Source organism: Argopecten irradians, chromosome 13 (assembly GCF_041381155.1).
Source record: "Argopecten irradians isolate NY chromosome 13, Ai_NY, whole genome shotgun sequence".
NCBI lineage: Eukaryota > Metazoa > Mollusca > Bivalvia > Pectinida > Pectinidae > Argopecten > Argopecten irradians.
The window spans coordinates 16392351-16419633 of record NC_091146.1 but is presented as its reverse complement, the minus strand read 5'-3'; the positions used below and the strand labels follow the sequence as shown (position 1 = coordinate 16419633).

Below are 27283 nucleotides of genomic sequence, written 5' to 3'. Positions count from 1 at the left end.
GGGGAATATTGTTTCACTTATTCAATACACTGACCCTTGATAGCACCAATATTCAGTGGTCAGGTGGTGCAGTGGTTAAGCCGCTCGCCTTTTACCTAGCCGGCCGGGGTTCAATCACCAGTACAGACGTGAAAAGGTTAGGGGTCACCTGCCCGATCACATGGGTTTTCTCCGGGCACTCCGGTTTCCTCTCACACTAAGACCCCTCGCGCGCTTAAATCCGGGCCATCGAGAGTGATTTACATAAGTTGTTTAACTTGTTTCTCAATCGATGTAAATTAAATAAAGTTTATATTTATACCAATATTCACTATTGTGCTATTGTAATAATGACAATTTTTTTTCTTTTCCAGAAATTCCCCGACCTGAAGTTTAAGTACGTTGAGGAGGAGTCCCCTGAGGAGTTCTTCATCCCCTATATCTGGTCTCTAGTATATCACTCATCAAACATGTACTTTAACGCTTCACGTATCGTCCTCTTCTCTCTCACCAGCTCCTGATGATCGTCATAAAGGTCAAGGTCAAAGTGATCAAAGGTGATAAAGGTCACAGAGGTCATGGTCATAGTGTAACTGTGGTAAAATTCACAGAAGTCAACACCAATGTGATAATGAGGTGATAGTGATACTGTGGTTAAGGTCACAGAGGGCAAAGTGATACTGAGGTCAAGGGCAGAGGTCAAGTTTGTAGTGATAGTGTGGTAAAAGACACAGAAGTCAAGGTCAATGGAATCTGTATGAGAAGGTCACAAAGGTTAAAGTTCATGCTTCATTACAGTTAACAAATGTCACTACTGTAACAGAACTGGTGAAAATGCCATAGTTTAAAGTTCGAAGGATGCGTTTTTAGATATTGTGGAATTCACAGAAGTTCTTACAATTTTAATCTTCATATTATTATGATCAAATGACTTTATAAGATTCTGTGAGCTCTAAATCTATTCTAATGACTATGGAAAGTATGTACATTGTGCCAATTTATCATTGCAATGTTATCAATTATTTCATTACATACATTATTTTAAATGGCCCATTTTACCGTAACGTGTCATACAGGTTCAAATATCATAGAACGCAGATGCTGTATCACTGTAACAATGTCATTGTGAAGATAACTGTTAAACACTGTTTTTCCATGTATACAATAATGGTATTTTCGTTAATTTCCATTGGAGGCCGTACTTACATGACCCCGGCTGTTAATAGGACATAAATTTGATCAAACAAACAAAGTCAATTTCCACATATTAGCGAATACTTCAATTTGCCACCAAGAGCTGTTATGAAATTACATTTACACTTTATATTATTACGTTTTATTATGAATTATTCGCAAAACATTTGGATTTGCATTTGAGCTCTCTTGTGAAATTGCGCAAAAATTTAATCTCATGAAAATTCAGTGGTTCATGATAAGTGCTGTATCATCATTGTCTTCGCTGACGGAAATGTCTTATGTAGAGGTGCAAAAATAAAGTTTCTTATACTCTCATTGATACTGAAGTTATGCGCTTAACAGTATAATTCACTCATGGGTATTTTATATTTAATTTATTAAACAGGTTAAACAATTAATGTTCTACTTTCCTTTAACCAAATTAATAAACTTGTTTAATAAATTTTGTATTTAAAATACACAGAGTTAAGCACTCGCGTAATATTATCTATTTTAAGAAATGTTTGCACTCAATCAACAACTGTATATTGAATTTTTTACATATCACTCTGAGAGAGATTCTGATAATTATGTAATATGATCAGTAAAACTTACGGTAAAGGTACATATTGTAGTGATAATTATATTTCAGATTTTCTTGCACCCAGAGATTTTGCACTAAGAGTCTTAAGATATGATTACATTACTTGTACTTACTCATTCACCCCTGAATACACATTTAAGCTCTTCTAAATCAAAGACTAGACCAGTCCATTATGAATTTTTGAAGGGGTGAATAAGCGCTAATTTGCTTGAAATTGATTTCATTATGACTAAAATAAGAGTGTTTCTTGTATAAATATTCATTGATGTTAAAATAAATTTTATTTAAGTATCAAATCATTAGAAATGTATGTACCTTGAACTATTAGATATGTACTGTGTAGGTCATCATATAATTTTAGGCTTCGTAGGATTTGACTCCCAAAAATCAGAATTGACTCTTGAGTTTGAAGCACATGTCCATTTGTCATATCCATTGTATTTCGACTCTTTGGGTTTCTGAGAAATTGTGATTTGACTCCTAAATCTGCTAAATGTCAAGGGTGAACTGGATGCACTGGGTTCCAGGTTAAATGGAGAGAGAGAAAGAGAGAGAGAGAGAAAGAGATTACCTGTTAGAGAGACTTAGAGATGGTGTGAATGAGAAGTTGTTGCTGGTTTTAATCCATTGTTTTCCATGTCCTCTTCCAAATTCATTTGTATATATACATACATCAAGAACACACTTGTAAAAAGACATTTATAGATGAATACATGTATATAGAATATATACACATTAATATATAGATGTTAATATCAAATGAATATGTATTGGCTGGGCTGTGATAAGGTGAATAAGGTTTAGCTCTCAGATAAAATTGGTTAATGTTATTTATTTATCACTGTTTATCAAAATGGATACAATTAACGATTAACCATTTACTCATAAGATAAAGGTCAGAACTTTATCATTTTATAAATGTACATTTCAGAAAATTATTAGGAAGGTTAGATTTGCCCGTACGTAGAAGCTGAGTAAATCCATCAAACTAAAGCCCATGATGGTGATGAGATATTTTGTATATAAAGCTTGGTATGTTGTACATGGTAAAGTAGATATTTTATCCTAAAAAGACATCAGATATATTCGCTTATGATCAAAACCATCACTGTGAATTGAGCCATCTTCCACGTGCGATTGACTAAACAAATTTTGTAATCAAAGTACCAGTACTGTAATGAGTTTATCTCAACCAGGAAATGCAGGTATTTACTGAACTCACGTTTAGCCTTAGGTGTAATTCTAATTTTCAGTCTGTGAACTTGCTCTTAATCAGAAAATTCCCAACTTTAGAAGCCATGGAATAAAGTTGTTTTGTACTATTTAACATAATGCACACATGTACATACTAACAGCTGATGTGCTCATGGTATATGTGTATTTGATAGAGTGAAACCAATAATTAATATTATTATAAATCTGTACATAGCTAAGTCGAATAAGGTATTGAACATGTGTGTGAAGATTGAAAAATGAGTAATTAGATAGTTATTACATGTGTTGTATCCTGCCAATAAATCATAATGAGCTAGAGGTTTGTACTGATAGAACATTGGTACAGTATTCTATCGGTAAATGTCAGTGAGACCTAGCAATAAGCAGAGTCTGACGTTTTCGTGGTCACCCAGTAATTAACCTTAGTGTTGTGTAGGACTGAATCTTTTAAATCTTTTTTCATATCATGATCTATAATTGACTTGCTTGTTTTCACATTTTTATCAAAACTTTAAAAGATGCTCCACCGCCGACGAATGGTATTTTTTCTCAATCGAAACAAGTAGCAGACGAATAAGAATTTTTCTTGAGTTGCAAGAGTTACTAATTTTTCACCATTACAGCCATGGAAAAGTTTGAGCTTCTAGTTTTTCCTCAAGATAAAAATATCAAAAATAATTAATTGCATCCCGAACAAAATCTCTTAATGGAATGAAGTACTGATTGCACATGCACCAAAAGCAAAATAAATTATGTTATATTATTTTTTGTGTTAATTAGGCATATATATATATATACACGATTAAAGACCAATTATTGCTCAAATGATGGGTATCATTTATGCTCTGGTGGCGGTGGAGCATCTTTAACTTTGTTTGAGGATACTGATAATGATTTTATAACATCACTGCCTGATGTCCCTTGTAACCATGCATAATTAGGATTTGTACCTTTTTTTCTCAAAAATGACAAATTACTATTGTCTTTTCAAAATAGCATATATGTGGGTTGAATGTTTAATGGTCATTAATAATTTTGTTAATTTAGGTAATGATAAATTGCACATTGTAAAGAAATGTTTTGCACAGGATTATTAAAGAGATAGACATATGATCGAAAAAGGAAAAATAAGAATTAAGGAACTTTATGAACTTTGGAAACTTGGACTGTTTCAAAATGGTCTTTTTGTGAGTATTGAGACATTTGTTTCCCTAAGTAATATGTATATCTTCCCTGTATATTGAATATTTTTAAAGAGACAATTCACTCAGGCAAATTCTTTTACATAACCAATAAGCAAAATATAGCATAAATGTATTGTTCTAAATTTCTTATGAAACATATAACGTAAAACATTGACAAATTCCACAACATTGTTAAGTATTTTAATTAATATCGTTGAAATATCAAATTGTTGGTCAATACGATTAAGCAGGTACAATATTAACTCTGTACCCATACCCGAGCCAAAGTCACGCACGTTAAACAAATGAACTACATAACCACTGAGAAGGTGATAAAATGATTTTTAGGCAAGAAAATTCACCTAATAAGGTAAACACACTACTGTCAGAGCGATTTGAGCAGTTCTAGCCAAAAGTTGCATTACTTTACGAGCAAGGGACAGGGTTCGGCATACAAGAAGTTCAATATTTTATGTCTTTATTTTCCCCCCTAAGAAATTTCATGTTAGACATTACTTAATTGCTCCGTGGTCCAGGAAAAAAGCTAATGATTAAGATTTACCACTGACTAAAATGAAAAAAGGCTTACATCTAATTTTTCCATAGTGGTACAGTGTGTAATGGCGGACAGCGAGAAAATGAGTTAAAACTAACCTCACAGATCTTCCTCACGTTCTAAGATTGTGTAATAGGATTGAGGTTCGAAAACAAACATATTGGATTTAAGAAATAGTTTGAAAGTCCACAATGTCCTTATTATGAAATTAGTAATGACCGAGGATCTATGGGCCCCTTCTTCTCTGATTGACATTTGAGTAACTGATGACAAATTGTATATTGATCCACTTCTCAGTTGTCCTTGGAATGTAATCTACAGTAGACATCGATGACTATAATACTGCACACAAGATGATAATCTCCCTCAGCCACAAAAAATCTACCCGACCTGAATTTGTTTAGCTGGCCATAATAATATTTTTTTTAGTATGTTTTACCTTTTTCAGAGCCTCTTCACTCACATGGGGACAATGTACCAAATTGAAGGCCAAAAATTAATGTAACGTCAGGGGAGACGCTACGTAGTCAGGGAGAATAGAAAATATAAGGCTCCAAATTTAGTCGCGTTTTAAGATCATGAAATGAGAATAGCATCTTCAATACTAACCACCTACACCGATAGAATTAAAACATGTAATTACTAAATACCAAGTGGCATTTAATGGAAAATAATTACATTTAGTCTAAGCACGTTCAGTTGACAAACACCTACCAATCAGCCAAATAGAAGAGTAAATAAAAAGATAAACTTATGTAAAATTAATGTGGAGATGTGGAGGCGGTCGGGGATCGAACCCCGGGCCTTTCACAATGCAAGCGAACGCTCTAAATGCTGATACGTAATAACTACTGAGCTACCCATTAATCCCCCTATATTTGACTCTTATCTTACATAAATACACAGTACTTCTCTTGCTGAAGTAACTATCTGATATACGATCACAGCTTTTAGGGATATATAAAGGTGAATTTACTCTTTTCCTAATGCCTTCCTTGGCAATCACTTTTGGGCCTCCATTAATAAGGCTCGCACATGGTAGATGTCCTTAGCCACGGGGTCGACATTCGTTTCAGATCTTATCTTGTGTCAATCGGCTGGCAATACACAACTTTCCCCAGGTATACATTCATGCTTTACCGCTGAAACAAGTAGCACACCATACACGCAACACACCAGCATACAGGGAGGCCGTCCTTACATGACCATTCCTACTGTTAATAGGGACGTTAATTAATCAACAAACAACAAATACTCGAAGTCTAGTATGCTGAATGCATAAATTGGAATACTACAAACTATATACCATATGTATCATGTATAGTATAAAAAGCCAGCACGTCCTTGATCTCTATAACAAATAAGTAAATTTGTTAAACTTTATGTTTACAAACGAGCATCTCTTAAAAAAATTCCTAACAATCAGATTTTATTTGCTAATCATGTTCATTCTCAATGGCTATTTTCGTTGTCGATCGTGGCACTAAAAGCAACACTTATGATAGTATTATTGAAAACGTACTAAGAGATGTTAAAGGGGGATGTAACTTCACGTGGTAATAGCGAACCCCATCAATCCTTTTGCAACCATTTGTTCACATTTGAAAAAAATATATTAATAAAGTAAACGATAAATACTAGACGGATGTACACTAGTTTTTTAGTGTGATCAAGTTTTGTCAACAGTTTCTGCTTCTGCATTAGACTTGTACTGCTGCCCCCTATTGTATGCTTCGTAAAAAGAAAGGGCGACTAGGATATCTTCTAAACTCTCTTCCTAACTAACTATGGGTTTCTTTCCTAACGTCCTCCCTTGATACTACCTCACTTTCTGAGCAGGTAGGTTTTTGGGGGGTCCTGTCCAATGACCCGAGACAATAACACCATAAGTTGCGTTGAAAAGGAACGGGAGTGGGGACGACTGGTTTTGCCCTCGTTTTGCAGTGTAATGTGACGGGTGATATGTACTTGTTTTTGATGCCTTCGGTGGCATAGCGTCCATCCGATAGCAAACTATGAAAAATGGTGAAGAGGTTTTATCTCAACTAAACGAAATAACAACACAAATATAACTGGCGGCATTTCGTAGTCTCGTCCTCCAAGGTCTCTCCCTATAATGCGCATGCGACTTAGCAACCAAACCATGTGTACTCATACTTCAATCACAGCTTGATGCACAGACATAAAATCGAAATATAAACCCACAATACAAAACAACTACCACTGAGATTGCCATCCCTTATGATTGATACTGGCTGTCATAGACGGTGTCGGGTTGATTTAATATCAAAAACAACACAAATGTAAAGAAGAAATTGAATGGATTGATATTCATTTAATATAAAGAAATTTGATTGCCGTCCAGAAGACAATACATTTAAATGTACATGCCCAATTGTAAAATGAATCGCTTGAGAAACGTATCAAATCAATAACTTACTTAGACATCAATAATAAAATTAAACAAATAGTTGAGTGGATAGATGCGGTGGGATCAGATACCCCGGGTGGTTAGGGCCTACTTATATTAAATAATTTTTCCACCATTATTTGCATTGAGAGCGAACGCCTTATCTAATAATGTATTTGTTATAAGCTCTACTGAGTCTTTACAAATCCCCCGATTTACGAGAAGACCTTTTACACTATTACACAGTAAATGGATTTGTACCTTCTCCACACTGATAAGATTCAGTTATTATAAAGATAACATTTCAATCGTAACTAGGTGTTGTTATTATATCAATACTTACAATCAATGTGTTTTCCCCCACACACATTTTAATCATTCTCTGATTAAAGTTGTAGCTGGTGGCTAGTTATTCGTGTGCCTTAAATGTATACCTGTTAAAGTGCTACCTAGAACACAGGCGTTTTGCTCTATACATACATACATATATAGAGTATATTGACCGTAAGAGTCAAAGAAATAATATCAACAGGATTTTCCAGATGACACAGGATCCCATCAAACGTAAGTCTATAGGATACAAATTAATTCAAATGGTAAAAATGGGACAAAGATAAATTCCAACCGTGTTGACAAACAATGTCAAATTTTCGAGCCGATCTGCCCCTTTATCAAGACACAAAACGAACACGATTACATAATATGATACGAACAGTGATATGGGACAATGAATATAGACCAATATTCTGCCGAACATCATGGCTACATGTTGGTAGATCCGGCCTACGGCTGCCACTTGCCGATGGGTTAGTTGCACTCCATTGTGCTACTAAATATTTGTATGAATTCGTTGAAAATTAACCACCTTTTCATAACAAATCGCGTTATATTCGATACTGTCAAATCGCGTAAACATGAAATGAAACAAAACACATCAGCAGTATAAGCATACATAATATTTAAAACATCTAGATTTTGAAACCTACCTGGAATTTTATCAATGCGTTGTACATTATACTGAATATGGAAGATATGTAGAGGATGTAGCTCAGTGGTAGAGCGTTCGCTTTGCATGTGTCCGTTTCAGATTAAATGAGAAGGTTTATTGCAAAGTTTTTTTCCCCTTTAATTATTTTCAATAAATACTTATCGTTAGACTATATCGGTAAATTTACTCTTTAATTTCAATACTGTATAGTACGGTGGCTGATTTGTACCATTTCGTCTTTTCGTCTTTTCGTCTTTTCGCCCCGAAAAGACGAGAATTAAAGAAACCTTAATTTTCGTCTTTTCGTCTTTTCGCCCCGAAAAGACGAAATTTAACAACTTTAAATTTGTCTTTTTCGCCGCGAAAAGACGAAAAGACGAAAAGTCAAAAGTCAAACGAAAAGACGAAAGTGATACACGCTAATTAGCGACTTTGATTCTCGTCTTTTCGCCTTCAAAATTCTCGTCTTTTCGTCTTTTCGTCTTTTCGCCCCGAAAAGACGAAAATTAACAAACCTTAATTTTCGTACTTTTCGTCTTTTCGCCCCGAAAAGACGAAATTTAACAAAAACCTTAAATTTCGTCTTTTCGCCCCGAAAAGACGAAAATAACAAACAACCTTAATTTTCCGTCTTTTTTCGTTTCTTTTCGATTCTTTTTTTTCGGCCCCGAAAACGACGACAATTTAAAAACCTTAAATTTTTCTTTTCCTGTTAAAGTGCTACCTAGAACACAGGCGTTTTGCTCTATACATACATACATATATAGAGTATATTGACCGTAAGAGTCAAAGAAATAATATCAACAGGATTTTCCAGATGACACAGGATCCCATCAAACGTAAGTCTATAGGATACAAATTAATTCAAATGGTAAAAATGGGACAAAGATAAATTCCAACCGTGTTGACAAACAATGTCAAATTTTCGAGCCGATCTGCCCCTTTATCAAGACACAAAACGAACACGATTACATAATATGATACGAACAGTGATATGGGACAATGAATATAGACCAATATTCTGCCGAACATCACATGGCTACATGTTGGTAGATCCGGCCTACGGCTGCCACTTGCCGATGGGTTAGTTGCACTCCATTGTGCTACTAAATATTTGTATGAATTCGTTGAAAATTAACCACCTTTTCATAACAAATCGCGTTATATTCGATACTGTCAAATCGCGTAAACATGAAATGAAACAAAGCACATCAGTTGTAAAAGCATACATAATATCTAAAACATCTAGATTTTGAAACCTACATGGAATTTTATCAATGCGTTGTACATTATACTGAATATGGAAGATATGTAGAGGATGTAGCTCAGTGGTAGAGCGTTCGCTTTGCATGTGTCCGTTTCAGATTAAATGAGAAGGTTTATTGCAATGTTTTTTCCCCTTTAATTATTTTCAATAAATATTTATCGTTAGAATATATCGGTAAATTTACTCTTTAATTTAAATACTGTATAGCGATTGAAATATATTTGTCTCTGTTGTTGATTATGATTATAGTTTAAAGTAATTTTCAATTCTTACAATAATAACACCGATCTAAAAACATTAATTAACCAATCAGTAATGGTAGGAGGTTCAATACATAATTAAAATCAGAATGCAGAGGTTATACTAGATGGAGATGACGGGGATTGAACCCCGGGCCTTTCACATGTGAAGCGAACGCTCTACCACTGAGCTACATCCCCTGAATACAATAAGAGAACATAAATGTATAACGATCCAGTTAGAGAATGTATTTATGTATTTTTCTAAGATTCTTTTTGAAATAACAAGTGTTTTCTTCTGTAGTCAGACTATAATGTATAGTTGTTAAATTTCGTGATCTATTCTTTCGCTGGGGTTTATTTTCCTGAATCACATCGTCATTATCATCTTATATTTTGTTATTAGATATTAAATTTTGCGAATTTGGGATGGATCCTCTAATTTAACGAAATTGAAATCCCTGCGATAATTGGTAAATATACAGTATTGTCAATCAATTTACGGAACATTCATTTACCTGATGATGTTTTATCATGTGTACGTGAAATAAGGACGTCGCCTGATAAGAACACTGTTAAAGACAGGGCTCAAATTTTACATTTTTTGCCACTTGCTAAAAATAGCAAGTGCCATAAATTTTTACTTCCTAAAATATATTTTTTCCTTATAATTAATATCCGTATTCAAATTACAGTTATGTTATATATAAAAACATTTATTTTTGCATGATGATGTGAGGTGTATAAGTACATAATAGATATCAACAACATTACTGTAAGAACTGGGCCCCCATATTTTCCATTACAACAATTTTTCACAATCATTATGCCATTTTTACAGTTGTCCCTGTTAAAAACCACTTGCTAACATAAGCAAGTGCATATTTTTTCACTTGCTATTCTGGTATATCTACTTGCAAAAAACAAGTAAAACAGTCTGAAATTCGAGCCCTGTAAAGATAACACTAAGGTACGATGGCCGAAAACGGACTGACAGAATTGTGTTACTATTAACACGTTTTCGTCAGCAAAATATGTTCGTACAAATTTTGTGTCAAAAACCTATAGTTATAGGGATGCTATAGTAGTACGTTTTCGTTAACAAAATTTGAACGTACATATTTTGTTGACGAAAACCTGTTGTTATGATAGTAGTAGATTTGGCTGTACACGAAATGTGTACATGACAAAAACGTGTAGTTTAGAAATCTACTGAATCCATATACCAATAAACATTCCTTTGTTCTGTGATTGAATGTTACACGGTCATATGCTGACTTCACTTGATAAAGGCTTTGAAAGGTCAAAACAGTTTGAAGTTTCGTTTCATCATATTGTTGTTTTCAAATGCATGAAGTTATATACATATTTAAACTTAATTCTGATGGTAACCCGGATTGCTATAGTTACCATACTATCAAATACTTATCCATTCAAAGTTTATTACATCACTGCGAAACTGCCATATTCGTATGGTAAAAACTAGACATAGCACCCGTAGAAGTAAACCTGCATATATTATGATGTTTTTGTCTATAAATCAGGTAGGAAAAAAAGGGGGGCTCAATTTAATCTTGACCGCTATAGTTCTAAGAATAGCACCTACAACAAGTCTAAATGGGTTATTACTGAGAACGTCTTATATGTTGTATATCATGACTCATAGCAGTGAAGTAAACATCGCGATTGGTTTTGATGCCCTTATCAGGTAAAGTCACTATATGACCGTGTAAGAATCAATCACAGAAAAAAGGAATGTTAATTGGTATATGGATTCAGTAGATTTCCAAACTACACGTTTTTGTCATGTACACATTTCGTGTACAGCCAAATCTACTACTATCATAACAACAGGTTTTCGTCAACAAATATGTACGTACAAATTTTGTTGACGAAAACGTACTACTATAGCATGCTTATAACAATAGGTTTTTGACACAAAATTTGTACGTACATATTTTGCTGACGAAAACGTGTTACTAGTAACACAATTCTGGCAGTCCGTTTTCGGCCATCGTACTAAGGCCTGTCCACACACTCGTACAGTTCTACGTCGGACAATATGGATTTACCATCCATATACATTCTCTTGGTCAGCTTCGGGATCATTCAGGGAAATCCTGGGAAAATAATAACTTCCTCCCATAATCCCGCAGAAGGAAGTGATAGTAATGTCCTGGCATTAATTCATGACCTTGAAAAACGCGTGGTATTCCTCGAAGAGTCCCGCGCCGATGATGCCAAACGAATGAAAACAATGGAGTCGGAATTAGACGATCTGAAATCTGAGAATAACTGGCTGAGACGTCATCTTTTTGATCAGGTACATAGTGTAAAGAAACCGACAGTGGCAGAAACACTAAGGAAAGTGTATCCATTTAATGATTTGAAAATTGATGAAATTACACAAAATGACATACAAAACCACACAACAGTGATCGAAACAGGAGAGAACTCTGGAAACATAAACCGGGACCAGAAAACGGAGAAGAAGGGAAATCAGGTCAGTCGCCGCAGTGGGAAGGTGTCAAAATTTCGTACACGCAAGATGTCAACCCGTGTCGGTAAGTTATAAAACCTCGTTCTGGTTTGATGTCTATTTTTGTCCAATCAGCAGTTAAGTATTCTCTTAACGTTGGATGATTATGTGGTTCCTGCTTCTGTGCATTGGGAGACTGGTGAGTTCGTGTTGTTTTTCATTCCAATATCGGAACTCTTGTCTTTCTTATAGAGATATCTCACTAAAGTATACTCTCTAAGACATCGAACAGCACACCTCACCCTGTCACATTATACGGACAGTCGTCTTAAAGTTATATGTGGCGTAACTGGACGAAAATTTTGACATGTTATTTTTTTCTTCATTAATCTATTGAAAACTGTAAGGTTTGATGAATTAAGCCATGAAAATCATTCAAATGGTTCCAGATGTCTGACAAACGTTAGTTGCAACACAGAATTTAAGTATTGTAAAATTGTTGGTTTTTTATGCCTTATGTATGTTTATATGGAAACATACCTGCAGAAATCACTTTACAATGACTAATAACATTATAAAAATGCTAAATGAAACTGTAGACCACGATTTGGCTTTATGGTCCGACCGTATGTACTCATTTCACTTCACTATAGATGTACATATAATGATTTTTGGCAGTACTGCCAAAAATCATTTTCAGCTCTTATATGTACTCGTAAAATTAAAACGTTAGCATTGAAAATACTGTAATTCTCAAAATGTTGGTAACTTTTGGTAATAAATAACATATCAAAAGCTCATCTTGATTCGTGAGTATGAAAAATACGGCACATATAACTTTAATCTACCAAAACGTAAAGGTAACATATACGGTGATAGTGCAGATATCGCGATATCCTTACAAACATAAGTTCACAGGTATGGAGAGTTGATAAAGGTTCAATAGATGGTTCTTACCATAGCTATAATACCAACGGTCAAATTTTCGAGACAGTTTTGTTTGAATAGTACTGGAAATGTAGTTGAATTAGGCTGAAGTAATATTTAAAGACCCTGTAAGGTAGGCTGTGTGTTCTGCCCCTCGCCTAAATACATCAAAGTCTATAAAAGTGGTAGTTTCTGCTCCTGCTTAGCGCTCAGCATACAAGGAGTAGGACGACTGGTTCGTCCCTTTTCAGTATAATGTGACCGGGTGGGGTGTGTTGTGGGACATGGGAGGCCGTCCTTACATATCTCTTGCTGTTAAAAGAACGTTGATTTATCAATTAAACAAACAAACAAATTTAATAATTAAACCATAAATTACTTTTGGAGTGTTACCTTTTAACCTCATGCCTCACCGAATGTTAAGGGAAGTTGCAGTATTCTACCATTGTTCTTACTTCTAATACAAATACTATCAACATGCTATATTCATATCGATTATACCATGAGGATAATGGTCATGGAATTGTGATTAGATTGTCCATAAACTAAATACATTTTAAAATTATTCAATCCTAAGACATTTGATAGTTTCCTATTTCTATCCGCTTATATGCTATTACCGATAGAACTTGATTTTTGTGTGTAATAATGGATAATGTAAATATAATGTTATTTTTTTCAACAGACGTTTCCACTCAAATATTGATAATATCGCCCATATTATGCAGATACCGTTAATTTATGAGATGTATACCGTATAGCCGGCTAGTTTGGCGTGCACAAGTTTTAGCGATTTTAGCAAAAGACGAGGAAATTTGATTTTGACAAATGTTCATGAGCTGGCTATAACGGGATATATCATTCAATCAAAGTGGTAGTTTCTGCCCCTGCTTAGCGTTCAGCATACAGGGAGTGGGACGACTGGTTCGCCCGTTGTCAGTATAATGTGACCGGGTGGGGTGTGTTGCTTGGTGTCTTCGGCGGCATGCTTCAGTGATATAGCACTATAAAAAGGGCAACAGTTGCACTATACAAGAAGACACAACACGAACATACCGCAGTCTCCCAGTACACTCACCTCGCACAACATACACGCAACACACCGCATACATCGGAGGCCGTCCTTACATGACCATAGCTGTTAATAGGACGTTAATAAATCAAACAAACAAACAAACAAACAAATCATTCAATCATTTCATAACATTTCGCAGATATACGGTAGTTCCTTGGAAGGCTAATATAAAGTTGTTTTGTTTTTGATTTTACAATTTTCAGCTACACAAGAAGATGTGTCCTTTCATGCGAACCTTGGAATCGATGTCCCCTCGCCTGCCCCGAATCGTGAACTCGTGTATGGCAATGTCGTCACGAACAACGGAGATAGCTATTCTAACAATACGGGAACTTTCACGTGCAAGGAGCCCGGTACTTACGTTTTCTCCTGGAACACTGTAACGGTGTACAACCATTTTGCAGACGCCCATCTGATGAAAAATGGCGTCATCATGGCGTCGACAGTGTCTTCGAGTGCCTATCGAAGAGGGTCTAGCACTGGGGTGGTTGTCCTTCATTTGGATAGTAGAGATGAGGTTTGGGTTAAAATCGGCAACCGTGAGAATGGAGCCACCATCATATCGTGGAGCATGTTTTCTGGATTCAAACTGAACGGAAATAATTGATTAAAGTTATTTTTGCTGCATTTAAATACTGATAACCGTGAGTTTGATGGGTTTTTGATCTGATAAATTCATAATCACTCATTGTGGCTAACAACTGTATTAATGGGAATACAATTTTTCAACTATTGATTACTGTTTCTGTTTTTGTTGCCCTTTTTCTTCTTCTGTGAACTGATAACCATTCCGCTAAAAAATGCATCCGTGAAACCGTGAAATAATAATAAAAAAAATCCCGTTAGCTAAATAGTAAATTTTGTGTAAAATCGTTTAATATTTCCGTAGTTGGGTTAATATTTATATCGACGTTTACTGTAAACTTAGTATCAGGTGTGATTAAATCTATTTCACGGGCAGGTAGAAATCAATCCACTTGCCGCAAATAAATCGCGAAATTAAATGACCGTAAAAAAGTTATTAGGCATGAAAACGAAAAATGAAGCCACTGCGAAATAGTGTGGGTTTTTTTAGTATATGAAGTGTTAGTTTCTTATTATTTCGATGAAACCCGAGTCTAAAAATTCGAAAGCAGTTGATAACATTTGGCTTGTAGCAATTTTAAAGTTTTCTGCTCGTAAAATGATGAAAATAAAAAGGTGCTAGATATGGTGGCTGATTTCTGCCATCTCCCACTGTGGAAAACTGAGTATAACTGTATACAAGTATTAGCTTCCCAAAAGACTAAGAAGGCTACCATACAGCATATGTTATTAGCAAGCAATTATAGAAAAGTTTGACGGATTGTTCTCTACACAGTTAGCTGGCATAGATCTTATGACAATTCATTTTTGAAGAATGATAACGTAAAGCCCCACTACCTTTCCGGAGCAAAACAAAAAGGTTTTTAAAAACATTAGTAACATCAGAAAGTATATATCGAAGGCCCAAGATGAGGTAACACCAAACATATGCAAGATTTCCTGCGTAATATATGATAACTGTGGAGAGCCATTTCGTTGTTTTGACGTCTGGCGCAGTGATAGTCAACTACCGCGCGGTATCTAAGACGACGGCGGGAAACATAAGACTACCCGCGTTAAGAAAATTAACATTTTATTTATTTTAATAGGAGTTTTTAATAAGGTGATAATAAGTGTAGTATTAACGGTAAGTTTATAACCTTTGCGACTCTACAAAATTATCGATCTCGTTTTACGTTCCGATTTTAAACATTAAATGCACTTTCGGAAAGGTAGTGGGCCTTTAAATGCGTTCACATTCAATGTAAAAGATAATCATCTTCATGATATTCACGAAAGAGCCACTAGGATACCTTTCCGAAACAAAATATGAAAGTCTCTTTAAAACAATTATATATAACACAAGGACATAGTCATTCAGATCCCCCGCCAATGGAGAGATCAAAGCTGAAGTAAGTTTGATTGTGAAGACTTATGTGTATGAAAAAAAACCAGGAAAAAGGAAGTTGAGCTAAAGAAAGATGGAGTATAATTCAAGTAGAGCGGGGCTGCAATTGTTGAATCAGGTATACAGCCTTGACATTTATATTAGACTATATACACAAAGATGGGTGGAGTTTTGCAAAGTAACATTTACCATTTACCATGATATTTTCAGCAATGTTTCCATGGTAGCGGAAAAAGTCCAAAAAATGAAAACCTAAAAATAGCAAAAGGCACTACTAGACCATAAGAACAATGTGTCTATGACGTTTCATGGAAATATCTCTGCTGGTTTTAGAGTTGTGCTCCGGAAACGATTCTTACACAAAAATCTGCCATTTTCAGCAATGTTTCCATGGTTACAGAAAAAAGTACAAAAAGTGAAAACCTTAAAATAGCAAAAGGCACTACTAGACCAGAAGACCAATGTGTCTATGAAGTTTCGTGGAAATATCTCTTCTGGTTTTAGAGTTATGCTCCGGAAACGAACCTGGTACAAAAATATGATATTTTCAGCAATGTTTCCATGGTTACGGAAAAAATGCAAAAAGTGAAAACCTAAAAATAGCAAAAGGCACTACCCGACCATAAGACCAATGTGTGTATGAAGGTTCGTGGAAATATCTCTACTGGTTTTAGAGATATGCTCCGGAAACCATTCGTACGGACGGACGGACGGACGGAACCCATTTGTATATCCCCCGCCAACTTCGTTGGGCGGGGGATAATAATAGAATTGATAAATGATGAATTTACAACTCCAAACAAGCTGAAGGCTTACCGTTATTTTAATACATGTAATATTCTTAGAAGGTGTAGTGGGCCTTTTCCCAATCCTAATGCTAACGATCGTTTTGGCCAGCAAATCAAAGTGAACAGATTATTTATAACCATATGAAAACCTAACAACATGGCAAGCAAAGCGACCGATTATAATAGCTACCATCCTTGGATGGTAGCCTAGGATGGAGGTAGCAATAAAAAGATAAACTTAATTTGTGGAAAGCACTCGTTAGGTTATGATGTCACCAAAACGTGTGTTTTAATTTTTGGTCTCTGACTTAGTAAACAATCCCATTTACAACCAAAGTAAATTCATGGAAATAGAATGAATATTTAATGCAAAAAAAGTATCTAGAGCTGAGTGATTAATTTACTTGACTTACAACATGATTGTTTGCTTGTTATCGTTGTCATGCATATACATGTATCTTTTTCAATAGGTCCGGATTAAGTCCGAGACCAGCTTTAGACATACACCATCGTTTCCGGTTTTGCAAGATGGCGGCCTCCATCCCAAAACGTAAACATGAAGACAACCATTATTTGACAGGCGGGTGTATGAAATGTCGAGTCGATAATTGTTCATTACAAAAGGACCATATTCATGAAAACTTCACCGCAAATTTGTTGAAAGATATTGCCGTCGAAATACGGAGTATCTGTGACGAGGATTGTTTTTCGTTTGTGAGAATATGTCCGCTGACTATTTTGAACTCGAACGCTGTTGACGGCGCTGCGTTCTCCAGGGCATACTGTCGAGTCGGGGACTACGGGGAGCAGTATCCGTTTGTCTGTTTATTCAGAAAGGGTCTTGACATACTTATGAACTACCTGGACGAGCAGGAGACGCCATCCGACCCTCAAGAAAACCTGGTGCTTGATTCTCTTCTCCACTTTCTGATTCAAATGACTGATGCAGGTAAATTATGTGTAGATGTCCAATGTCATCCTGGAAATATATGCTGTTTAGTGTTCATACTAATATTTGTAGTTGAGATGCATGGGTCAAAATAAATTAACAGCATATGATTATTTTCTGGACACTTAGCAAACTACATGCATAACAATGCAATATACATACAAACCGAAAGTAGAATTACAAGAATTAATCGCACATTTTATAGACAGTTGTCCTGTATAGTGTATACAGAGGTTAATTATATAGAAAATTTCACTCAATGGTTTTACTGTGACAGGTTTCCTTTATAGCAGGTTTGACTCTATTGTACATGTGTAATTAGACAACTTAAGGTTCTTATATGATAATATTAAACTAGCACAAATACATGTAGCATATTCAGTTAGCTAGGAGTTAGGATCTATGTGTTACCCTCGCTAAATAAATTATCAAACAATTAAAATAGGGCTCTATAACCTGTTGAAACCGGCCATTGTTTATCCCTTTCTATACATAACTGTCACTTTCCTTCTTAATAATTAAGATGGAAAGTGACAGTTATGTCTAGAAAGGGATTAATAATTTAAGATACCATATCTTAAAACTTGTACAACTTGAACCTGTTTGAGCTGACCAGATATGACCCCACTCTTTCCCCAGTGATATTCAGTATTGCCTAGTTAAAAATCATACACAACATTATTAGGCCAAATAAGATAATATATGTGTTTTTGGTAACACTTTTGTTCGTTTATTAGAATAGTTTTCTTACAATGAATAAGAAATTTCAAAATTCATTCCTTGCTTGATAAAACCACAAAACCGTAGATAAAGTATTTCTAGGTGTCTTAGATATAGAGAGCATTTGAATCAATACAAAAATCCTGATTTTGTGAAAAATAAATGGAATATTTTCAGCCCTGCCTTAATCCCCTTACTTTTCGTAAAGTCTTTCAAACACTAGTTATAATCCAAAGTCAAGTAACTACTGGCAAACATAAAATTCAAATTAATTCCATTTTGATTGCAGATAACCATATCCCAGCTGAAACCCTTGAGGAGCTTGAAGATGTTGATGTCGCCATCTTTCTTGCTAACCATTTGTTTGCACACTTAGCGACTTCCTCACACTTCTTGATTAATGATCATCATTGTAAAGGTGACAGAATCAAATGTCCCTGTTTTAAAGCTCAGTGTCAACTGAAGGGTCAATACTCTGACACAAGCATAGGTAAGTACTGTATCGTGACTTTAACTCAATACTTAAGTGAATAGTTGGGCAAAGGAAGGCGAAATTAGGTAAAAATAGTGTTGATATATCCAGTATAATTTCTTAATAAATAGGAAAGTAAAACGTCCCATTATTATATATAAAATTGCTCTGCACTTGAAGAAATTAATTTACATTATAAGATTCCTAAAACATCCTCCCAGCTTGCTATGGCTATGCGAGGAGCCGCGGTGGCAGAGTGGTAAAGATGGATCGACATATTACCACAAGCCCTCCACCTCTGGGTCGCGAGTTCGAATCCCATGTGGTGCAGTTGCCAGGTTTGTTTGTTTGTTTGATTAATTAACGTCCTATTAACAGCTATGGTCATGTAAGTACGGCCTCCCATGTATGCAGTGTGTTGCGTGTATGTTGTGCGAGGTGCGTGTTTTGGGAGACTGTGGTCAGTTGCCAGGTACTGACTGCTGGTCGATGGGTTTTTTCTCCGGGCACTCCGGCTCTCCTCCACCAACAAACCTGGCACGTCCTTACATGACCCTGACTGTTAATAGGATGTTATATTAATAAAACCAAAACCAAATGTTACGGTAATAAACAAAATGTTTATGTTTTGATTATTCATACACTGCTGAAATTAAAACTGATACGTAACAGTATATTGATATATTGATCGAGCCCCATGAATCACTATGCCCATCTCTATGTAACTACCTTTTGTCACAAATCTTGTGGCCATACGTCATATGCTTTTAACATTAGCACAGTATCCCATATTACATGAACACCTTTTACATGTGAATCATGGTGTAATAATGCATCTCAAAGAATAAAAGGCATATACATGTATGCATGCGTACTATAAGAGATTAATATACCATGAGTACAGAAAGACACAAAATATTGCTAAGATTTTTCATCCACAACTTACATTTTTGGTTCCCTAATATGTGCCTGGCTTTGTTACAATTTTTAGGTCACCTGAGAGGAAGTCTCAAGTGACCAATTCTAATCACCTTTTGTCCGTTGTCGTGCGTCATGTGTTCGTAAACAATTTACATTTTCATTATCTTCTGAAAAACCGCTGAATCAATTTTAATGAAATTTTGCACTAACCTTCAAAATTGGGAATTATATGACCCCCACCTCCAGGGGGCTGTGTGAGGGGCAAAAAGGGGTAAAATTGACTAAAATTTCAAAAATTTTCTTCTCCACTCACAGATGTGGTAGAATCAAATACTCTTCATAGGTAGAAAGGTCTCAAGGCCCTATACAAAATTTGTGAATTATATGACCCTGTGGTCTTAAGTTTCCCCCTGTGGAGGGGGTTAAAGGTGATAAAAACAGATTTTAAATATGCTATTTTTGTGTTGATATTTGTTTATTGTGATGCACTTTATGATTTCCAACAAAAAGTACAGGTTGTATTTGACGTAATTTCAATAAAATGTGCTTGAAACGAAGGCCACAACGACCCTTGTCTAGAATGATCGCATCGCTTATCGCCCCTGATATCACCAGGTGACCGTAGATTTGTGACGTCTTCTGAGACCAACAGCTGTGACAAGAGCTGGGAAATTCAATGGGACAGTGTTGCGGTATTGGCGATTATAAATATATAAAACAGTCGCGCTACGTGTAGTTGCTATATTGATAAGTGGAAATGTATCCGTATATATAGTATACAATCTATAACATACCCTGATATAATAAAAACGATCATTTACTCATTCTAATCGTTATATTCTGGGCTATAAAATTGTTATGTTCTTTAGGTCAAAAGTCATTTGACATCGTGCCCGTGTGTGTCAACTCAGGTTCGAGGAGGTTGCGGTTGACTTTTGTCTGTAAATTAAAATTCTAAACATACACTTTAAAGTTAATATCAACAAGAAGAAATAAAAGTTTACAAGAAAATGGACCAAAACAAAAATGACACTACATATGCTACATGTACATATATATAATGCATATTTATAAAAGTAGACCCCGACATCCTTCATACCCTTTCTAAAACCCTATCATACCGCGACAAACGTGCCCCCTTCCCGCCTCATGTATGTATGTACTACATACCTCTATTTCCTATTTGGAAATCCTTCAGAACACCGCACAGAAAGGATTAGGCTTATTTATTTTTTAAAGTTCTGTAATAAGTTTTACGGATTTATTCGACAAAATTTCGGGGCTTTCCGTGTACGAAAATAGAATAACATGTAGGCCTACAGTAGTAATGATGCACGCACGACCGATAAAAAGACGGGACAAAACATAGATACTAGATACAATGGCCAAATATGCATGACATGTACTTGTGGACAAGATATGCACGTTCAATAGTTCAACTAACACAGGGCCATGAAACAACCTATTTCTTATAAAAGACAAATCATTTACAAGACCGCTTCATTGTATTATCTAACCGTGCGCAGTTTTGGAAAATTTCAAAAGTATACGAACAGTCCACAGGGATTTGAGAATTAGTTTGTATCAATATGGACACGCTAGATAGCCTATTGACCATTATGAGACGATTTAGGGGTCTAGATAAAAAAAAATCGGTAAAAATCGTATTCTACATATACGCAAGTGTACTATGAAGAATATAACAGGAAATTAATGAGTACGCAAATTGCGGGCGAAATTTGCGAGCATACTATTTACAATGGCTGTGACGAGTTTTACGATGTATTATGATGATTTTAAAGCGTTCTTAACATTGTAATTTTTCGATTTTAAATTACCTGCATTTATATACTGATAATATTGTGAATGTCGTCATATCATTATGCAACCCTGCTCGATCTGAACATACCGGCTTCACACCATCGGCACATTGTTGTGTAACTCAAAGTACATGTACAAAGAAATGTAATAATGAATTAATTGTCTTGCTAAGACTTATACACATTTTTTAAATACATGTAGTAGAATCTCTAAAAGGAAGTATGAAAACTGTGCAGGAGGACCCTTTGTTTTTTCTTTTATCATGCGCGTATGTTTGTAACAGATGATTTTTTTCATCAAAACGTAGGTCTAAGGAGGTGGGCCGCAATAATTGTCCATTTTCACTACAATCTTATTTTGCACATCAAAACTCCCCGGTTAATGTTATGTGTAAACTATTAATTACATACATGCAGTCGTATTACTCCAGGGTGGACTGAATAGGAAAGTAGGCCTAATACTTATGCATTCGTGACCTTATGTTTAACCCCCCACATGATACTCCACATGATATATGTACTCGACATTAATGACATCATCATTTACATATAGTGACGTCATTTTATAGGTTATGACGTCAATAATGTGTCATTATGTAGGGGATAAACATGCTACCCAATAAGTCGGAATATAACATATTTTTCTCCGTGTGTAAGACCTAAGACCTGTGGCTAAAATCCACATGCATGTTGACAGTTCCGCGATCGGCACACCGGCTTCCGCTAGTTGATTGTCTCAGATGACGTCACAACTCATCGGAACTCAAGGGAGGTAAGTCATAGAAAAAAATATGTCGTCAAAAAGATGTGAAGATTAATTTCATTAATTTCACTATTTAGAGACAAAATATAAGCAAATATCAAACTGATATATGTTTTAATAGGATATACAAATGTTTCTAGCGTATTATCTCATTTTCCATGTCCCTTCTGTTTTTATCACCTTTAAGTTTACTCTAGTTTATACAATGAAAACACATTTTGGAGCATTATTTGGTCATTTATTAAAGAAAATTAGTCAAAAGTTGTCAGAATTATCCCTATGAAATGGCCATGGAATCCTATTAACAGATTTTCCATGACTGACCCCCAGGGGCCTTAGGGGCGGGGCAAAAAGGTGTCAAATAGGCTAAAACTTCAAAAATCTTCTTCTGAAATTCTGGAACTGGTAGAATCAAATACTCTTCATAGATGGAAAGGTCTTAAGGTTCTTTACAAAAATTGTGAGTGATATGGCCCTGGGGTCTCATGTTTCCCCTGGGGAGGGGGGCCAGTTTACTATAGTTTATATTGGAAAAACACATTTATGAACGTTATTTGCGTATTTTTCATAGGAAATTAGTCAAACTGGGTTAGAATTTTTAGCCTGAGATAACATTTTAACATCATATCCATATTGATCCTGGCCGACACCCAAGGGCCAGAGGGGCAGGACCAAAAGGGGTCAAATTGGCTAACTTTTCAAAAATCTTTCTGCTGAATTCACAAATTCGATGGAACCAAATACTCTTCATAGATGGAAAGGTCTTAAGGCCCTTTACAAAATGTGTATTTTCATGGCCATGGGATCTCATGTTTCCCCCTGGGGAGGGGGTCAATTTTCCTATAGTTTATATAGGAAAAACACATTAAATGAACATTATTTGCTTAGATTTAATAGGAAATGAGTCAAAGTGGGTTAGAACTATTAGCCTGAAATAGCATATTAACACCATATCCATATTGATCCTGGCTGACCCCCAAGGACCAGAGGGGTAGGGCCAAAGTGGGTCAAAATGGCTAAAATTTCAGAATCTTCCTCTGAATTCACAGGTTTGATGGAACCAAATAATCTTCATAGATTATAAAATGACTGACTCTGACACTGACTGACTTCTACTTTGGTTTTGTTGTTTAACGTTGACAAAGCAAATTGGAATTTTAAGCATAAGGTTTGGTAACCTAATACACTAACTATCAAAATGAAAAACAAAAAATAAAAATTCTAATACGAAGGTTCAACTTTAAAGTTTATTCTAATTGGTAAATACTATTTAGGTCACCTGGCCCGAAGGGCCGGTGAGCTTATGTCATGGCGCGGCATCCGCCGTCTGTCCTTCCGTCCATCTGTCCACCAACATTTCCTTTAAATCGCTATATACTAGTCATAGAGTTCTGCATGGATTGTAACCAAATGTGGCCACAAACATCCTTGGGCGAAGGGGAACAGAACTTGTATAAATTTTTGCTCTGAGCCCCCGGGGACAGGAGGAGTGGGCCCAATAGGGGAATTTGGGGTAAATCCTATAAATCGCTACTTGTCCTAGAGTTCTGCATGGATTGTACCCAAATTTGGCCACAAACATCCTTGGGGGAAGGAGAACAGAACTTGTATAGATTTTGGCTCTGACCCCCCGGGGGCAGATGGGGCGGGGCCCAATAGGGTAATTAGATGTAAATCCTATAAATTGTTACTTGTCCTAAAGTTTTGCATGGATTGTGACCACATTTGGCCACAAACATCCTTTGGGAAGGGGAACAGAACTTGTATAAATTTTGGCTCTGACCCCCCGGTGGCAGGAGGGGTGGGGCCCAATAGGGTAATTTGAGGAATATATTCAAATTCCAGAAAAGAAGCAATGAAACTGTATTCAGAACATTACTTGGCATTATAAACCAGGTGAGCGATACAGGCCCTCTGGGTGTCTTGTTACAGATTTGAACCAACTTTGCGATGCTCTTTCTGTATCAGCACTCAAGTGACCGTCAAGGCCTCTTGGACCTCTTGTTTAAGCGATCATGGCCAAAGAAATTAGAGCAGATAAACACCCTTTAAAAATGTCCCTATTTTATTTTGGATGACAATGATCAATATTCTTGTTATTTCAGGAAATCGCTCTCTCTGGCATGGACATTTGGACATCATTGTCAACAATGAAATCATAGTGAAATTTTCAGGTGAAACTGACTCTGATGACCTTAGATGGAAACCTTTTAAGGTCAAACAGAAATCTCATCTTACAAGAAACGCTGAAATTATGGCAGAGACAATTGTATTTTCTTTTCTTCAGAAGAAGAATCACCCGGAGGACGACCATTTCCTCTATCCCTGTATTGGAATCAAAGGAGATGAGATGGTGGTGTATTTTTATGACGCTGAGCATGACGTCATGATTGAAAGTACGCCTGTTCCGTTACATGTCAAAAGTAGAACATCAATGGGCCACATTAATTTGACAGCTGTTGTCGTGTCATGGTTGGTAATTAATCATAAGTACCTATGTTCAGGTTTACCAGACGTTTTACAGACCAAGAAAGCCCATTTCTTTGATACAGTGGAATCTAAATTATCCGCTTATCAAAATGAATTACAATTTGGATGTCAAGATGATTCTGTGAATGTGACTTTGAATTTTAATGAAAGAAAAGAAATTGTACATGATCCATATGCACAGAAACTTGAAAAGGACAGAATTCAGATTATTGAGAAAATAACTTCAGAGAGAATGTGATCTACCGGTATATTGTTCCATCTTTGTATTACAGAATTATTTCCCTTGCCGATAGGCATCAATTGTGGCATCACCACTTTGTGAACTAAATTACGTTGTTTTCTCTGAAAAATTTGACGTTACACTCAGTAAAACATGATGTAATAATTAGTACCTACCTGCAAGGGCAGATAACTCTAGTATGTAAATTCAGAATCGACAGTTGAAAGTGGTATCAAACCTGTAGGTGTTTGTTTCAAGCATTCTTATGCTATTGAATGATTTAATTTATTGAATAATTGAATTTTCTCTCTCAAAGACATTTAGATTTGTTGAAACAAAGTGAATGTTACCGGTTTAATCACTTTAAGTCATTGGAAATTTTTATGTTGCATAATATCAATAACATAATCAGTATATTTGAAAATGCAGTTCAAACCCAAGATTTATACAAACTCTCATCTGGGGATCCCCTTCCCCAAAGTGTGTTTCTGACAAAATTTGGTTACAATCTGTTTACCCCTGTTAGGCCGAGCCATCCTGGCCCAGGAGTTCATTCTCCGCCTCCAAATGATGTTTCTGGCCTATGGTTACAATCCATGTAGAACTCATTGATAAGTAGCATTTTAAAGGATTTACCTATGTTTACCCAAAATGTGCCCTGTCTGCTCACATCATAGAATTACACATACTCTGTTCTTTTATTTCTCCAAGGATATTTCTGTCCAAACTTGGTTGCAATCCATGCAGAACTCTATGACTAGTAGCGATTTACAGGAAATGTTGACGAAAGAAGAGATAAACCAGGGAGGCTGAGGGGGCACCATGGCATCATCTTAACTTTGGAATACAATAATTGTTTGGAAATTCATATTAGTTGATGAGAGTTTTTATAAAGTCTGCCATAAATTGAATTTTGTAAGAGATCGAAAATTAAAATTATTTGTCTGTGACAGCTTGCTATTGCCCCTTGAAACAGTACAAGTATTTCAATTAGACATTATACAGTAATTGACTGGGGTTGGTGGCAACCAATGATTTGTTTGGCCCAAAGACGAAATTTTGTTCGAGGCCTTGTTTTGTTATACCCATTGACTCAAAACAATGCATTAACGTCACGAATTGTAGGTGTGACGTCACTCCGGTACAACAGCACATTTTAACAGTCGATTTTAACAGTTCTTTTGACCACTCGACAGAACAGTTCATTTATTTTCATTTTTGTCAATAGAGTTTATAAAGAAACTATTTGATAGAGGTATATGAACATGATAACTGCAAGTGTATATTCAACCAAAGTTTGAATGCAGCATTATGTTGTACAATATCTGATTATTTTTGAAACAGATATTTTTTCCGTTGCAATAAAAGGGATTCAGATTATCTGCATGTATGTCACTATTATGGATTAATCAACCTTTGTATGGAACAAGAGTGTGATTTACCGTTGACTCTTCGGTGATTGTGCAACATCACAAAAATCACGTCAAAAGATGACGTCATAATCATCGGAAGTGGGATTAAACGACAGTAATACGGGGGTTTCGAGATCCTAAAACGACGAGAGTTAATTGCTATTGACTGTCGATTAGTCCCACCTTTCGATGATTATGACGTCTTCATTGACGTAATTTTTGTGACTTCAACAATCATGTCAAATCGACATAATGACACCGTCTTGAAAAATCATTGGTCGAATAGATTTCCAAAATGGCTGTTGGTAACCTTTTGGTGTGAGTATTTAAAACGCAAACTACGATTGACTTGACTCCCCCGGGACCTGAGGGGGAAACGGGGCCAATTTCGTCTCATTGCTGTTAACAACTTCTCTGAAAGCTATAAAAAGTATATTGCTTATCTATGTTTTGTATTAAGCAACCAACCTAAATGAGGTGACCATTTTTGATTTTGATCATTTGGGATAATTCACCCTATATAAACTTCACGTCAATCATTCCTGCACTGATGAAACTATTGAAAGTGAGAGAAAAACAGGACAAACAATTGTATCCTATGATATCATGATGAATGTCAAAATTCCTTTAGCATCTCTGGTGTTTAGCGTATTGTCA

At 35.8% G+C, this 27283-nt stretch overlaps 3 protein-coding genes and 1 non-coding gene across 4 annotated transcripts in view; 3 read left to right on the top strand and 1 right to left on the bottom strand.

Annotated features, from left to right (window-relative positions):
- Positions 1-2302, top strand: part of LOC138306762 (dymeclin-like) — a 28587-nt gene extending 26285 nt beyond the window's left edge. The window contains exon 16 of the mRNA XM_069247231.1: positions 354-2302. Within this exon, the coding sequence (XP_069103332.1) occupies positions 354-500 (147 nt within the window). The 3' untranslated portion in view covers positions 501-2302. The remainder of the gene's footprint in view (positions 1-353) is intronic.
- Positions 2303-9747: 7445 nt separating this feature from the next.
- Positions 9748-9819, bottom strand: Trnav-cac (transfer RNA valine (anticodon CAC)). The gene has a single exon. It is a non-coding gene; the product is annotated as a tRNA-Val (tRNA).
- A 1670-nt stretch (positions 9820-11489) lies between these two features.
- Positions 11490-14833, top strand: LOC138306354 (uncharacterized). Its single transcript, XM_069246793.1, has 2 exons — positions 11490-12182; positions 14303-14833. Exons 1-2 carry the CDS (start codon positions 11681-11683, stop codon positions 14704-14706), a joined length of 906 nt encoding a protein of 301 aa, XP_069102894.1. The 5' UTR covers positions 11490-11680; the 3' UTR covers positions 14707-14833.
- Positions 14834-17380: 2547 nt separating this feature from the next.
- LOC138305952 (uncharacterized) lies at positions 17381-26594 on the top strand. Its single transcript, XM_069246257.1, has 4 exons — positions 17381-17808; positions 18818-19018; positions 24610-25553; positions 25761-26594. The coding sequence occupies exons 1-3, from the start codon at positions 17388-17390 to the stop codon at positions 25230-25232; spliced, it is 1245 nt and encodes a 414-aa protein (XP_069102358.1). The 5' UTR covers positions 17381-17387; the 3' UTR covers positions 25233-25553; positions 25761-26594.
- The last annotated feature ends 689 nt before the right edge of the window (positions 26595-27283 follow it).

What these genes read in the sequence shown, in the direction of transcription:
- LOC138306354 (XM_069246793.1), top strand. Translation starts at nt 11,681, where the DNA reads ATGGATTTACCATCCATATACATTCTCTTGGTCAGCTTCGGGATCATT. An exon ending in CAAGATGTCAACCCGTGTCG is followed by an intron (nt 12,183 to 14,302) that starts GTAAGTTATAAA and finishes TACAATTTTCAG; the next exon opens with CTACACAAGAAGATGTGTCC.
- LOC138305952 (XM_069246257.1), top strand. Translation starts at nt 17,388, where the DNA reads ATGGCGGCCTCCATCCCAAAACGTAAACATGAAGACAACCATTATTTG. An exon ending in GATTCAAATGACTGATGCAG is followed by an intron (nt 17,809 to 18,817) that starts GTAAATTATGTG and finishes TTTTGATTGCAG; the next exon opens with ATAACCATATCCCAGCTGAA. An exon ending in ATACTCTGACACAAGCATAG is followed by an intron (nt 19,019 to 24,609) that starts GTAAGTACTGTA and finishes TTGTTATTTCAG; the next exon opens with GAAATCGCTCTCTCTGGCAT.